The sequence below is a fragment of the Salvelinus fontinalis genome, chromosome 6 (assembly GCF_029448725.1).
Source record: "Salvelinus fontinalis isolate EN_2023a chromosome 6, ASM2944872v1, whole genome shotgun sequence".
NCBI lineage: Eukaryota > Metazoa > Chordata > Actinopteri > Salmoniformes > Salmonidae > Salvelinus > Salvelinus fontinalis.
Genome location: NC_074670.1, coordinates 12,355,468 through 12,372,782, shown reverse-complemented (window position 1 = coordinate 12,372,782; position 17,315 = coordinate 12,355,468). Strand labels below are relative to the sequence as shown.

The 17,315-nt window shown below is 43.4% G+C and overlaps 1 protein-coding gene across 1 annotated transcript; it reads right to left on the bottom strand.

The window, feature by feature from the left end:
- Positions 1–1,419: 1,419 nt before the first annotated feature.
- LOC129857071 (extracellular matrix protein 1-like) lies at positions 1,420–16,961 on the bottom strand. The gene is made up of 10 exons (XM_055924986.1): positions 16,626–16,961; positions 15,836–15,892; positions 15,682–15,750; positions 14,573–14,641; positions 14,105–14,457; positions 13,404–13,609; positions 3,927–4,212; positions 3,530–3,747; positions 2,307–2,394; positions 1,420–2,102 (listed from the first exon to the last, which is right to left on the bottom strand). Exons 1-10 carry the CDS (start codon positions 16,687–16,689, stop codon positions 1,920–1,922), a joined length of 1,593 nt encoding a protein of 530 aa, XP_055780961.1. The 5' UTR covers positions 16,690–16,961; the 3' UTR covers positions 1,420–1,919.
- Positions 16,962–17,315: the final 354 nt, after the last annotated feature.

The following is a 17,315-nucleotide window of genomic DNA, read 5'->3' as shown; positions in this document are numbered from 1 at the left end:
GCCACATTGTCTGCGTCGCACCAAATGACGAGCATCACAAACACCGGGAAACTTCCCCTTCAGTTGGTCAACTTTTACATTTACTGTTAACCCAGTAATCAATCCTTTCAATGGTGCCATTTTGTGGAGAGCAAAACAATTCACATTTCTTGACCCCATTTGTTTAACGTGGAGTGCCTTCTCCCTCTGACCAGCAGAAACACAAACAATTATCACAAGACCACTTCTGGTTACCCTCACCGATTCCACAGCACCCATCTCTGTTTTAACCCAACCTGAAACCACAAATGGATCAGCCAAAAGGCAGGGGTCCAGTTTTTCCCAATACTTCACTCCTACTGTCACTCCTCTTTATCCTGACCCTCGGGCTCAGAACTTCACCACACCTACCACCTCCGATACGTCAACCTCGTTCACTTCCATTTCTCCTCCTGTCTTCAGCTCAATCTGCTTATACTTTCTACAATTCTTCTTTAACAAATTATCTCAATTCTTTTCTGCCATTTTTAACCAACTCAAGCTCAGCCTCTTCCTTCCTATCTCTCTTAGACCTACTCTGCCTCTCTTTTCCCTCCATATTCCAAATATACATCTCCTTATGATAATACTGCACTTCTCCTGACATACATCTTGTTCTTGCAATCTCAAGGGATGCCATTTAGCCGGCTGTCACAATCTCCACAATCTTCGTCTTGATGTTCTTTATCAAAAGCTACTGCAACGCTTTTCCATTTCAACAAGCGAGCTCTTCCCTGATGTTGCCCTCCCAGTTCAATCAGGGGTAAACTAACATAGCAGGCATAGAAAGAAGACTGAGCGGAGTCCCCACATGTTTTTCAGGGGAAACAGAAGTTAGTTAAAAAATACTGTGTCCCTGAAAAACAGAAACATCCGCCAACACTGCTATGGGGGGGGGGGGGTATACAGACTTCTGCAACCTGACTGGCTGAACACAATATGCAACATCTGGGACTAACATTCTTAGCCACTCTAGCATGGTGTTGGAAAATAGTGTTTCATAAAGAAAGCACATATTTTCCCGTTTTTTTTCTGCCTTCTCGCCACTAAATCAAATCACGGAGGAAATCAATGCCTTTGCAGCCTGAATGGAGAATGGTTCAACTAAGAACCGGTCCACCGGGGATACAAGTGTATACAACCGGCTTCATACAATGCCTTTGGACGGTAAGATGAAATGACTCAATATCGCCATCTGCCAGGCTTTGGGCTAAACTCTGTGGCTGTGACAGCTAGTGAGGACCCTGTCTGTCTCTATTAATGCAAGTTCTACTACACTAACTCAGTCACCATAACATAATGTTTCACTGTCATTTCAATGTTGTTCATGTGTCAGATAATGACAAATTACATTAACTGGCAGTGCTTCACTCCAAAATGATTAAGACATGGCACAGGAAACATTTTGAAAATATAAAGATTTATTTCAAATGTTAGAACAGGAGAACTGGACTAGCAGTTCTGTAGCTATAAGAAAAATACAACTAACAAATCTGAAACATGAGTATAAAAATAAGTGGTCATACAAATGGTGATTTAATTCATAAAGCAGATATATCAGCTCTCCAGGTGTTCTATCATTATAACACCCTCTTAATGACAGACACTGACAGTCATACTGAAATATTATGTGCACTCGGATACCATACATTAATTGGTTGTCATCTGGCCATGCTAGAAAATATGGAATAAATTTAACTTTCTAACTATAAATTCTGCTTACTCTTACCCACACCCTAACTCCTGTTTGACTAAATCATGCACTTGCTCAACAGTTCTTCTGTATTAGCCAATTCTATCATGGTCATGTAGTGACTACTGCACAAATCCCCTGACCGCCAATTCAGATTGGCCCACTGCAATCAGAGTGAAACGTGAAAAGTCATCAACATGAACAAAAATCAGGCGAGGGGGCATTTCCTCTTTATAAGGCGTGGGGACTTGGTTGCCTTGGTGATGGCATTCATGAGCAGGCCGGAAAGGCACTTAGGGGCGTCCTGGGAGGAGGGAGGGCAGCATTTCTGGAAGACAGCAGGGGAGGAGGGCTTCTCTGCAGAACAGCGGCTCTCCGCCAGCGTCACTAGCTGGGTTCACAGTCAAAGAGAAGTTATGAAAACAACAGTATTAAAAAGCCTGCTATATGCTTAGACCTAAAATATAACTTTCAGTCTAAGATCCTGTAGACACTTGATGGCCAATCATGTTCATTTTATCCCATTGGGACAACCTGGTTAATATGAGATACGGGGTTGTCTGAGTGAACCTGCATCATTAAGTGTCAAACTCACCTGTATCTGAACACATGCAGTTCTCTGGTCTGATGGTAGGGAGCAGCATTGGCCCACTAAGTTCTGGACAGGGAGAGCCACAGGGAACCTGAGAGACCAGATTGCAAGATCATCTCAGTATACTACATCTTTGTTTAACTCGATAATCAAACCAAATCAGTCAAAGGGCTATGTAAGACAGATATGTACAAATGTCCCTGGATCAAACTAGCTGCTGTAATAAGATACTTGTGAAGTTATTGTATACTATTGTTTTTAAACTTTTGGTAATGGTTTTTGATACAAAGCAAATCTGGAATTTTAATGTCATTAACCACGTTTCCATCCACAATTTTTATGCGAGTAAGCTCATACCGTATAAAACAAAATCACGACAGTTGTATTGAAAACAGGAGTTTTCGGTGAAATGTTATAAATGCCAACAGATAATGGTTCGTTTGACATGGTGGGATCTTTTTGTGTCTGTAAAATGTATTATGTGAGAAATGGCGGTGGAAACAGCTTTATGTGCAAATATTGATATAATAACCATCATAGCAAAGTAAACTTGTAGTCACGTGATAATATGTTGTCCTTCCACTACGACTCAGGAAACTATACAGATTATTAGGCTACAGATGAAACAAGTTATGAAGAACTTCACAGGGTGGTGAAAGTGCACAGTGATGAGCTTGATGTTCCTTTCCAATAAATACTAAGGGTCTTATTCTGGTGACATGGTGATTGATGATTGACTGCCATTTGAAACATGTAAATTGGTTGCTGTTATCCATAATAATCTCATAATGTAGACTAGCCTACCCACACTGTATCTGCTAGCTGTTGGCTAGAGCACATGTGCCAAGACCAGAGTTGGCACATTTACTATTTATAACAACAGTTTCTGTGACAAATCTATCGGTAGAGTTGGAATTATGATCGAAACAGTGAAATTCAGATTTCTATTCAGGAAAATAGAAAAAAATACATTTTGTGTGCACTACAAAAATCAGCAACAAGTCAGTTTGGTGGGAAAATGTCAATATTTAAAATCTGTCACCAACGGAATGGAAACCTAGCTATAGTCCCCATCTACTACAGTGAAATGTACCCTTTCTGAAAGTTCTGGTTCTGTCACACAGAAAGATAAACAATCAGGCTGGGCAGCATAAAAATGTGACTGAGGAGGAAAAAGGTCAAATTAAACACACACACACCAAATAATGCTAAACAAACACACTTACTTCTTCTTGGTGATCTTGTATGTTTCACAGATGTGTCCGAGGGTGTGAGTCTGTGGTGCGGCAGAGGCAGAGTCAAGCTTTTGGTCATAGTCTGGATGAGGAGCGCTGGAGGAGAAACAGGTGTACCTGTCCTCACCTTCTCCCACATCACAACACGAGGAGTTGCGAAGTCTCCCCTTCTGCTCTTCCTCACAGAACCTGTCAAGCACCTCACGCCACTAAGAGAGGAGAGAGATGGAAAAAAATATTATTGTTCACTGTATAGAGGATAGTTTATACAGTTGTTTCAGTTTATCAGCCTTCTTCAGTGTAGGTATGAATTGGATCCTTACTTTTCCCACGTTACCAAGTGCAGGTAGGCAGGCCATAGCACGCACACACACACACTGCTCCGTACCTTTCCCTCAGCACAGGGTAGCACGTCCTCCTGTCCCTTACAGCAGTGTTTGAACCCTCTCTCCAGCCGGTTTATAGCCTTTGATTGGCGAGCCAGCCAGCCAAAGCCTGTACGTGGCAGGCACTTGGGGGTGTAGAGAGGGCGGTGCTTGCGTAGACGGCAGACCAATCCGATGTTGTCGAAAGTGGGGCGTCCAGGGGGGAAGCTGATGTTAGAGTCTCTGGGAGAACCTTGGGGGCTCTTCTTGGGCTTCTCCCCTCTGATAGTACGCGGACCGGGCTGGGACCTGGGAGGAAAGGACACAATACATGTAGTCATTAGTTGACATAAAAAAGGACAATTTGAACATAAAATTAACCCCAAACTAGGGCTGTGGAGGTCATGAAATGTTGTCTGCCGGTGATTGTCATGCAAATAACTTGACAGTAATTGAAAGTTGATTAGGCCTACATAAACACATTTAGAATCTCCTCACTTCCACACATAGCCTACAAGCCACTGATGCCACTGTCAGTCTCACGGTAATTGACAGTTAATTAGGCCTACATAAACACGTTGAGCCTCTGACTTCCACGCATAGCATAGCCTACAAGCCACTGATGCAGACTTTAAGAACATCTACATTTGAAAAAGTCTAATAAATCCATTTAATATAGCCTACACCAGCGGTTCCCAAACTTTTTAATAGTCCCGTACCCCTTCAGACATTCAACCTCCAGCTGTGTACCCCTTCTAGCACCAGGGTCAGCTCACACTCAAATGTTTTTTGTTGTTGACATCATTGTAAGCCTGCCACACACACACTATACGATACATTTATTAAACATAAGAATGAGTGTGAGTTTGTCACAACCCGGGTCGTGGGAAGTGACAAAGAGCTCTTATAGGACCAGGGCACAAATAATAATAAAATAATAATAATTTTGCTCTTTATTTAACCATCTTACATATAAAACCTTATTTGTTCATCGAAAATTGTGAATAACTCACCACAGGTTAATGAAAAAGGTGTGCTTGAAAGGATGCACATAACTCTCCAATGTTGGGTTTGTTTAGAGAGAATCTCAGTCTTAAATCATATTCCACACACAGTCTGTGCCTGTATTTAGTTCATGCTAGTGAGGGCCGAGAATCCACTCTCACATAGGTACGTGGTTGCAAAGGGCATCACTGTCTTAACAGCGCAAATTTCCAAGGCAGGATACTCTGAGTTCAGCCCAATCCATAAATCTGGCAGTAGCTTCTGATTAAATAAAATTTTCACATAACCGTTTGTTGCAATTTCAATGAGGCTCTCTTGTTCAGGTATTGGTAAGTGGACTGGAGGCAGGGCATGAAAGGGATAACGAATCCAGTTGTTTGTGTCATCCGTTTCAGGAAAGTACCTGCGTAATTGCACACCCAACTCAGGTGCTTCGCTATATCACATTTGACATTGTCCATAAGCTTGAGTTAATTTGCACACAAAATAAAAATCATACAATGATGGAAAGACCTGTGTGTTATCCTTGTTAATGCAGACAGAGAAGAGCTCCAACTTCAATATCATAGCCTCAATTTTGTCCCGCACATTGAATATAGTTGCGGAGCCCCTTGAATCCTAGATTCAGATCATTCAGGCGAGAAAAAACAACACCCAGATAGGCCAGTCATGTGAGAAACTCGGCATCATGCAAGCAGTCAGACAAGTGAAAATGGTCAGTAAAGTAAACTTTAAGCTCGAAAAAGTGTCAATACTTTCCCTCTTGATAACCAGCGCATTTCTGTATTTTGTAAAAGCGTTACATGGTCGCTGCTCTTATCATTGCATAGTGCAGAAAATACACGAGAATTCAAGGGCCTTGCTTTAACAAAGTTAACCATTTTCACTGTAGTGTCCAAAACATCTTTCAAGCTGTCAGGCATTCCCTTGGCAGCAAGAGCCTCATGGTGGATGCTGCAGTGTACCCAAGTGGCATCAGGAGCAACTGCTTGCACGTGCGTTACCATTCCACTATGTCTCCCTGTCATGGATTTTGCACCATCAGTACAGATACCAACACATCTTGACCACCAAAGTCCATTTGATGTCACAAAGCTGTCCAGTACTTTAAAAATACACTGCTCAAAAAAATAAAGGGAACACTTAAACAACACAATGTAACTCCAAGTCAATCACACTTCTGTGAAATCAAACTGTCCACTTAGGAAGCAACACTGATTGACAATAAATTTCACATGCTGTTGTGCAAATGGAATAGACAAAAGGTGGAAATTATAGGCAATTAGCAAGACACCCCCAAAAAAGGAGTGATTCTGCAGGTGGTGACCACAGACCACTTCTCAGTTCCTATGCTTCCTGGCTGATGTTTTGGTCACTTTTGAATGCTGGCGGTGCTCTCACTCTAGTGGTAGCATGAGACGGAGTCTACAACCCACACAAGTGGCTCAGGTAGTGCAATTCATCCAGGATATTGTATATTCTCCTGTTGTCCTGGTTTGCAGAAGATGATGTCTTCCTTAATTGATGCCCCATAAACGTAACGGACATATACCAATAGCTGTGCCAGGCCCGTCACGTCTGTTGACTCATCCAGCTGTAACGCATAGAATTCACTGGCTTGTATGCGAAGCAGTAATTGTTTCAAAACATCACCTGCAATGTCACTGATGCGTCATGAAACTGTTGTCGTCTTAATTCTCGCAAAAAAAAAGCCTCTAGTGGCTTATTTTGTTTCTAAATGTCTGTGCAAGAGGTAAGGTTTCATCGAGTTGTGAGATAGTACTTTTGCACATTTAACACACTGTGGCTGAGGAAAGGCACTGCTCCCAATATAAGTGAACCCCAAATCAATGTAGTTCTCATCATATTTGCGCCTCTTCGTTGGTCCAACGTACCTGTCTGTTGTTCGGTGCTTTCCCAGGTAAGGAGGCAGTAGCTCTTCGGCTACATCAGATTCACAACTGTCAGTGTCCATGCTACCTGGGCTAACAACAAATGTAGAATTAATGATGCTAACATTGGATGTCTTCGTGGAAGCGGATCAACTTGTGTTGTCAATAGGTGCAGTACTGCTGGTACTAGCAGTACCACCAGTAGAGCTGGTATGTGTCTCTATGGACGCGGGCCTTTAAAAAAAATACATTTATACATTTTAGAGCAAACGGAATAAGCAGCAGCTACGTTTGCCAACATACGGACCGTTAGTGGAATTCCCGCAAGAGAGTAAAGGTTAACGTGATTGGATGTTAATTATTTGACTAGGCTACCTGTATTTGACATTGTTTTGTCATTTCGCTGAACACTAGATGGTTTCATTTTATTTTGGCAGTGAAACGAGGCTACTAAGGCGAGAAAAATATAAATGGACTGTTTGAAAATGTGAAGAATAAAATTTGTAAAAAGTATTACTCTAAAACATTTTTTAAAATGTGAATCACACTTTTATTTGGCGTTCTCCCGACGGCATTGCGTACCCCAGTTTGGGAATACCTGGCCTACACCGTCACAGTAAATCCAATAAATGTATTTTAGACAGGTCTAAAGAAACATGATATGAAGAAATTGTAGTCTATTTAAGAAGAACAGAATAGCATACTCAGTTGTCCTTATGTCAGTCCCTGATCAGACAATGCCATATGGCTGTGGGCTACACTAGTTAATTTAGCAGACAAGATTGTCTTAGAATACCGTGGCATTATTTTATAGTATAAAGAACACAATGAACAGAGCTGAAATAAAATAGAAAGGATATTTTCTCCAAAGGATTTCCAAGAAAGTACGCATATGCAGCTATTTTTTCATTAACAAACAAACAGGTCCTCCTACAGTGAATTCGGAAAGTATTCAGCACAGGTGACTTTTTCCAAATTTTGTTACGTTACAGCCTTATTCTAAAATGGATTAAAGAAAACACATTCTCAATCTACAAACAATACCCCATATTCAGAAAGAAAAAACAGGGTTATGTAAATTTTTGCTAATTTATTACAAATAAAAAACATAAATACCTTATTTACATACAGTACCAGTCAAAAGTCTGGACACACCTACTCATTCCAGGGTTTTTCTTTATTTTTACTATTTTCTACACTGTAGAATAATAGTGAAGACATCAAAACTATGAAATAACACATATGGAATTATGTAGTAATGCAAAATGTGTTAAACAAATCAAAATATATTTTATATTTGAGATTCTTCAAAGTAGTCACCCTTTGCCTTGATGACAGCTTTGCACTCTTAGCATTCTCTCAACCAGCGTCACCTGGAATGCTTTCCAACAGTCTTGAAGGAGTTCCCACATATGCTTAGCATGCGTGTCCAAACTTTTGACTGATGCTGTAAGTATTCTGACCCTTTGCTACGAGATTCGAAATTGAGCTCAGGTGCTTCCTGTTTCCATTGATCATCCTTGAGATGTTTCTACAACTTGGAATCAACCTGTGGTAAATTAATTTGATTGGACATGATTTTGAAAGGCCTGTTTATTTAAACACACCTGTTTATATAAGGACCCACAGTTGGCAGTGCACGTCAGAGCAAAAACCAAGCCATGGGGTCGAAGGAATTGTCCATAGAGCTCCGAGACAGAATTGTGTCGAGGGACAGATCTGGGGAAGGGTACCAAAACATTTCTGCAGCATTGAAGGTCCCCAAGAATACAGTGGGCTCCATCATTCTCAAATGGAAGAAGTTTGGAACCACCAAGACTCTTCCTAGAGCTGGCCATCAGGGCAAACTGAGCAATCAGGGGAGAACGGCCTTGGTCAGGGAGGTGCCCAAGAACCCGATGGTTACTCTGACAGAACTCCAGAGTTCCTCTGTGGAGATGGTTGTCCTTCTGGAAGGTTCTCCAGTCTCTGCAGTACTCCACCAAACAGGCCTTTACGGTAGAGCAGCCAGACAGAAGTCACTCCTCAGTAAAAGGCACATGAAATTCCGCTTGGAGTTTGCCAAAAGGCACCTAAAGGAATCTCAGATCATGAGAAACAAGATTCTCTGGTCTGATGAAACCAAAACTGAACTTTTGACCTGAATACAAAGTGTCACGTCTGGAAGAAACCTGGCACCATCCCTATGGTGAAGCATGGTGGTGGCAGCATCATGCTGTGGGGAGGGTTTTCAGTGGCAGGGACTGGAAGACTAGTCAGGATCTAGGGAAAGATGAATGGTGCAAAGTACAGAGATCCTTGATGAGAACCTGCTCCAGAGCACTCAGGACCTCAGACTGGGACAAAGGTTCAACTTCCTATAGGACAACGACCCTAAGCACACAGCCAAGACAAGGCAGGAGTGGCTTCGGGACAAGTCTCTGAATGTCCTTGAGTGGCCGAGCCAGAGCCTGGACTTGAACCCGATCGAACATCTCTGTTGAGACCTGAAAATAGCTGTGCGGGCCAACGCTCCCCATTCAACCTGACAGAGCTTGAGAGGATCTGCAGAGAAGACTGTGAGAAACTCCCCAAATACAAGTGGGCCAAGCTTGTAGCGTCATACCCAAGAAGAATCAAGGCTGTAATCGCTGCCAAAGGTGCTTCAACAAAATACTGAGTAATGGGTCTGAATACTTATGTAAATGTCACATTTCTGTATAAAAATAAATACATGTTTATGCATTATGGGGTATTGTGTGTAGATTGAGGGGGTAAAAGCGATTTAATCCAGTTTAGAATAAGGCTGTAACATAACAAAGAATGGAAAAATTCAAGGGGTCTGAATACTGCCGAATGCACTTTATATGCTTAATTTTGAGTTATTTATGCAACTTTAGTTGTCATACAAATGTTAGGCTATAGGTTTTTATATTTAATAGGTTCTAAGTCTGCATGATGCGACTGATGATGCTTTTGAAAAAAGCAGGAAAGGCATGTGCTCTGCTCTGTTTCTTGCGCAGGCTACACACACTTCATCATTCACAATTTGACAAGCACTTGATAAAATTCCCACCCATCAGACTATTCTTAATTTAATCTGATCTTTACATATAGCCTACTAATATGTGTGGAATTACTTTTGATTAGAATGGCCCACCTCTTCCAGTTTAGATGGACGTCATATTCTATTTGTGCCCTTCTCGTAGGCCTATTATATAGACAGTGTCGTTTTTTATTGAAATTGTTGCCACTGTCAGCAGAATAGGCTACCCTTTAACTTGTCCTATGAAAAACATATTCTGCTCATGTCTCCAGTCATAAATAGTTTAGTAGAAATGCGTGAAATGTGTTTATAAAAAGACAACATTTTTCCCGTTCAAAGAAAGAATAAACGTAGGCCTATCTGATACAGCCTAGCCATACTCTAGTCTATGCTATACACGCTCACCCATGCATTGAATGGTATTTTTTTGCGAACAATGATTGAGTTCTATTATTAGCCTAAATTATGACCATCCAATCTACTCACATTTCCAATAGTAGGCTATTTTACATAAGAAACAGCATTATATGCATGTAAAGCTTTATTATAAAAGGTGCATTTTTATGGTGAAACATATCTTCCCCAAATATGAAACTCACGCACTGCCTATGTATGCCAGTTAGGCTACGCCGGTTGTAAAGCAGATGAATGTGCTTCATTTTAAGAATTGAGACATAAATATATCAGCACAAGAAAGCTGGGATCCTCTTTATTATAGTGGCCAGTCAAAACTCTGTTTTCACACCCAACTGTGCAATGACTGGGTTTATAAGAACACATGTTTCACTAGACCTGTATGCTATGTGCTCTCTTACTGTGTCCCAGGGGTTCTAGGTCTGTAGGCTATGTGCTCTCTTACTGTGTCCCAGGAGTTCTAGGTCTGTAGGCTATGTGCTCTCTTACCGTGTCCCAGGAGTTCTAGACCTGTAGGCTATGTGCTCTCTTACCGTGTCCCAGGGGTTCTAGACCTGTAGGCTATGTGCTCTCTTACCGTGTCCCAGGGGTTCTAGACCTGTAGGCTATGTGCTCTCTTACCGTGTCCCAGGAGTTCTAGGTCTGTAGGCTATGTGCTCTCTTACCGTGTCCCAGGGGTTCTAGGTCTGTAGGCTATGTGCTCTCTTACCGTGTCCCAGGAGTTCTAGGTCTGTAGGCTATGTGCTCTCTTACTGTGTCCCAGGAGTTCTAGGTCTGTAGGCTATGTGCTCTCTTACTGTTTCCCAGGAGTTCTAGGTCTGTAGGCTATGTGCTCTCTTACTGTGTCCCAGGAGTTCTAGGTCTGTAGGCTATGTGCTCTCTTACTGTGTCCCAGGAGTTCTAGGTCTGTAGGCTATGTGCTCTCTTACCGTGTCCCAGGAGTTCTAGGTCTGTAGGCTATGTGCTCTCTTACCGTGTCCCAGGAGTTCTAGGTCTGTAGGCTATGTGCTCTCTTACCGTGTCCCAGGAGTTCTAGGTCTGTAGGCTATGTGCTCTCTTACCGTGTCCCAGGAGTTCTAGGTCTGTAGGCTATGTGCTCTCTTACCGTGTCCCAGGGGTTCTAGGTCTGTAGGCTATGTGCTCTCTTACCGTGTCCCAGGAGTTCTAGGTCTGTATGCTATGTGCTCTCTTACCGTGTCTCAGGGGTTCTAGGTCTGTAGGCTATGTGCTCTCTTACCGTGTCCCAGGGGTTCTAGGTCTGTATGCTATGTGCTCTCTTACCGTGTCCCAGGGGTTCTAGGTCTGTAGGCTATGTGCTCTCTTACCGTGTCCCAGGGGTTCTAGGTCTGTATGCTATGTGCTCTCTTACCGTGTCCCAGGGGTTCTAGGTCTGTAGGCTATGTACTCTCTTACCGTGTCCCAGGAGTTCTAGGTCTGTAGGCTATGTGCTCTCTTACCGTGTCCCAGGAGTTCTAGGTCTGTATGCTATGTGCTCTCTTACCGTGTCCCAGGGGTTCTAGGTCTGTATGCTATGTGCTCTCTTACCGTGTCCCAGGGGTTCTAGGTCTGTATGCTATGTGCTCTCTTACCGTGTCCCAGGGGTTCTAGGTCTGTAGGCTATGTGCTCTCTTACCGTGTCCCAGGAGTTCTAGGTCTGTAGGCTATGTGCTCTCTTACCGTGTCCCAGGGGTTCTAGGTCTGTATGCTATGTGCTCTCTTACCGTGTCCCAGGAGTTCTAGGTCTGTAGGCTATGTGCTCTCTTACCGTGTCCCAGGGGTTCTAGGTCTGTATGCTATGTGCTCTCTTACCGTGTCCCAGGGGTTCTAGGTCTGTAGGCTATGTGCTCTCTTACCGTGTCCCAGGGGTTCTAGGTCTGTAGGCTATGTGCTCTCTTACCGTGTCCCAGGGGTTCTAGGCCTGTAGGCTATGTGCTCTCTTACCGTCTCCCAGGGGTTCTAGGCCTGTAGGCTATGTGCTCTCTTACCGTGTCCCAGAGGTTCTAGGTCTGTAGGCTATGTGCTCTCTTACCGTGTCCCAGGGGTTCTAGGTCTGTAGGCTATGTGCTCTCTTACCGTGTCCCAGGGGTTCTAGGTCTGTATGCTATGTGCTCTCTTACCGTGTCCCAGGGGTTCTAGGTCTGTAGGCTATGTGCTCTCTTACCGTCTCCCAGGGGTTCTAGGCCTGTAGGCTATGTGCTCTCTTACCGTGTCCCAGGGGTTCTAGGTCTGTAGGCTATGTGTTCTCTTACCGTGTCCCAGGGGTTCTAGGCCTGTAGGCTATGTGCTCTCTTACCGTGTCCCAGGGGTTCTAGGGCTGTAGGCTATGTGCTCTCTTACCGTGTCCCAGGGGTTCTAGGTCTGTAGGCTATGTGCTCTCTTACCATGTTCCCTGGTCTGCAGGCTGTGTTGAGTTATTAGGCCACGTTAGTTATGATACAAACCTTATCAAAACATATAGGCCTATGGGCTAGTCTACATGACGTGCGATTTGAAAAAGTAGGACTAAAAAAGGCACGCACTGTGTCTTGCCGAACTGCACATGCAGGGAATCATTAAGTGATAATACATCATTCACAAGTGATAATATTGTCACCCATCAGATTACTTTTATCTTGTCTTTACATATACTAAATAACATGTGTGAAATGTGTTATGATTTAGAATGGACCATTATCATGCACCTATTGGAATAGGGGAGCTTTTCCCATAGTTCATTTTCATGCACCCAGGTAGGCTATACTCCTGTTGTAAATCGAAGCAATGTGCTTAATATTAGGAAAGTTGAGAAATAAATATAGTAGACCTGGCCTATAGAAAGCTGATGGGATCCTCTTTTTAAAAGAGGCCATAAAAATTATTTTGGCGATTGCATAGCCTTTAGAACTGTTGCGCAACATGAGCTCATGGGTTCTCACAAAGTGTTTGATTAGAATTTCGATTACATTTCTATTGATGTCAGAGTGATTAGCGAGACAGTAAGGTGCTGAGTACCAGCACATTAGCAACTGACTGTTAGCAAGTTTGGTACTCTACTAATGACCATCAGCACCACCAGAGCACAGTTTTGGAGAAGCCTAGTTACCGTGACTAAACAGTCACGTAATATCGTCACCATAACAGCCCTACCCTAAACCTAAAGTAAACCGGTCTCTCTCTCTCCTTACTTGTGACAAGTGTTGGGGTTAAAGGTGAAGCCAGGTTCAGGTATGGGGGAGGAGCCTGCCCCCTGGGTGGTCGGCAGGTAGTTGGGGTTTGGGGTTTGGCTATGGAAACAGCTCAGTCTGGCCCCGCCCTGTTTCTTGCAGCAGTGGTGGTGGCGTGTCTTCACTGAGAACTCATCAGTACAGAAAGTGGACAGGGTCTGTTCCCACTAAGTGACATACACAAACATCAATTCACACATGAAAAATAGAGATAAAAGAAGTCCTAAAATGGTGAAGGTACAGCTTTAGCCCTCAAGGGCCTGACTCATGAACACCTTCCCCTCTACACAGCTATACAGATAGACGCCAAGGCTGATCTGTTGTGTCTGTATGGGTTTTCCTTCTCCTGAGTCCCATCTTCCCTATGCATCCTCTGTCTTCACTACTACTGTCTCGGATTGGGTTAAATGCAGAAGACACATTTCAGTTGAATGCATTCAATTGTACAACTGACTAGGTGTCCCCCTTTTCCTTATCTTCCCTAGACATCCTCATCACTGTCTCATCTTCCCTGGACATCCTCTGTCCTCATCACTACTGCATCTGTGCACATAGAAAGCGGTTCTGTTGGTACAATAGGAGTGAAAGGACCAGAACTGAACACAACACGACAGGACAGAATGGAACAGGACAGAATCAAATGTTGCCACAGAAACACTCACCGCCTGTGTAACGCAGCACAGCATCACTTCCTGGACCTGCGGTGTCCCGTTCCTATGGCAACATGCACTGTACCAGGACTCTACCCGGTTGACGGCGTCACCTTTACGACGAAGGTAGCCAAAGCCTGTCTGGGGTAAGGAGTAGGCAGGGTACCGGGGACGACGGCTGCTATGGAGACAGATGGCCTGGAGGTTGTTAGGGGATGGCTGACCGGGGGGGAAGAGGACACTGGGGTGGGAATCCCCAAACGAGCGAGGCCCAGCCATCGGCCGACCTCCAGGTGTAAAGTCTGTGTCCAGGTGCAGGGTGATCTCCCTCTGGGTCATGTCTACGTCAGCTGCCCTGGAGCCCGCTGGGAACACACACTTCTGTTACTGTACCTCCCTCACACGGGATACAACACACACGTCATACTGCATTGGCTGTGTGATATGAAGTATACCAGCAGGGAAGACATCGCCACCCACCTCTCTCCTTGAGCAGGTAAGACTTCACATGTTCATGGGTGACCTCTCTCTGCTCAATGTCAGGAAACTCTACACAGTGACAGACAGGAGTTAGTACTGACAGCCATACACTAATAACATGTAATGTGCCTACACTGTATTAAGTACATGGCAGAATGGCATGGGCATAGGAGAGGATGAGTCCCAAATACTTTGGAATACTTTCCTTCTCTCGTTTCCTTTCTTTCATTAACACGGATAGATCTGTGAATAGGCTGGATAGAACAAAACCCACCTCACCTATGGGTTACAGTTAAAACACACTCACCTATGGGTTACAGTTAAAACACACTCACCTATGGGTTACTTAGTTAGTTAAAACACACTCACCTATGGGTTACTTAGTTATGGTAAGAACACACTCACCTATGGGTTACTTAGTTATGGTAAGAACACACTCACCTATGGGTTACTTAGTTATGGTAAGAACACACTCACCTATGGGTTACTTAGTTATGGTAAGAACACACTCACCTATGGGTTACTTAGTTATGGCAAGAACACACTCACCTATGGGTTACTTAGTTATGGCAAGAACACACTCACCTATGGGTTACTTAGTTATGGCAAGAACACACTCACCTACGGGTTACTTAGTTATGGCAAGAACACACTCACCTACGGGTTACTTAGTTATGGCAAGAACACACTCACCTACGGGTTACTTAGTATTGGTAAGAACACACTCACCTATGGGTTACTTAGTTATGGCAAGAACACACTCACCTATGGGTTACTTAGTTATGGTAAGAACACACTCACCTATGGGTTACTTAGTTATGGTAAGAACACACTCACCTATGGGTTACTTAGTTATGGCAAGAACACACTCACCTATGGGTTACTTAGTTATGGTAAGAACACACTCACCTATGGGTTACAGTTAGAACACACTCACCTATGGGGTACAGTTAAAACACACTCACCTATGGGTTACTTAGTTATGGTAAGAATACACTCACCTATGGGTTACTTAGTTATGGTGAGAACACACTCACCTATGGGTTAGTTAGTTATGGTAAGAACACACTCACCTATGGGTTACTTAGTTATGGTAAGAACACACTCACCTATGGGTTCCCAGAGTCCCCCAAAGTCCACCCCCCTCTGGGTCATATCAGGCTCCAGCTGACTCACCCCTGGAAGACATATACATGCAGCACTGTGAGGGCATTGAAACACACACACACACTACATTTCACACACACTATATTTCACACTAACCTTGCAGGAGCTCCTCTAGGTCAAAGGAGGCCTCTCGCTGTAACATGTCAGGCTTATCTATGGAAGGGATGAGAGAATGTAAACAGACATAAAAACACAGAGACCGGCACACACGCCCACTGGTTACATAAGCCATCACACTCTGACCATGTAATGCCAGTACTGTTGTCCACCACCTATATTTCACATAGAAATATGACTTATAGATATGCTATTCTCATTGAAAGCAAGTCTAAGAAGCGGAAGATCTGTTCTATGTGCGCTATTTCTATCATTCCCATTTCTTGTTACATTTTTGCTTCTGGTTTTGTATACCAGCTTCAAACAGCTTAAAATACAAATATTTTGGTTATTGAAAAGGAATTTCATAGCGGTTTAGATGGTACAATGATTCTCTACACTATACATTACTTGTTTTGTCACAAACTGAAATTAGGCTAACTATTAGAATTTTAGCAACCAGGAAATTGCGGGGCCACTTCTGCATATTGCACCTTTAATTAACATGGCATGAATTCTTTAGTCTAGATGTTTGTTACACCTAGAATAATAGTTATACTGTAAGTAGACTTGGACAAAGTTGTTCCACACTAAACTGGTGGAATGGAATGTATCACGTCCAACAAATAATGTTTTTCTTCATGATCTTGATAGTGCATAAAAATGGCCTCTTCTGCGCACTTCTAACAGACCATGCACGAACAGAAGGTGAGCCATAAACATACCAGTACATAAAACAAGGACAGAAAAAACTGATGATTACATGCAGAAAACCTCGTAAGCTACAAACCTTCAGATGCCGCGGACACCAGCACTAATGCACACCAGCAGGCTAGAGCCCAAGACCAACCCATTTCGAGTACTGACACGGGAGGTGTCTGATATCCTTGTCCTCTTTCACAGGACTGTTTTCACTCTCTCGTTCTCGCCCCTTTTCACCACCCCACTCTCTTTCCCTGTGTTTCGAAAAGTCGTTCCAAAGCCACGTCAAGTTCAGGAAACGAACCTTGAGCGTCAAATCAAGGTCCTTCCTTTTCAAACCGTTAAGTCTTTTTGGAGCGGTATGAAATAGAGAATGAGAGTTGTGAGAGGGCATAGATACACGTATGTTTGTTTTGTGATTGGAGGGAAAAGAAGGAGGGATATTTTCCACCATGAGTCAGCAGTGACGTGTTATCATGGAAGGAAGCCAGGCTTCTCCAATGGATAAATAAATTATTGTCCTTCATTTCGCAAGAGGCGGAATGTATCACACTGGAAAAAGCATCGGAACGAGCGAAACAGCGCCAATCTGTTTGTGTAGCGTCGAATGCAAGGGAAGCCAGCAAGCATTTGCCCTCCCTTGATAAAACAAGTATAAAGTCATAGCCAATCAGTGTTGAGCTAAACCGAGTGAGCTCAACTGTGAATGGTCCTGGCACACCCAAAAAAGTGTCAAGGAAGCCAGTTTGGACTTGGCTGCAGTCCAATCACATCACAT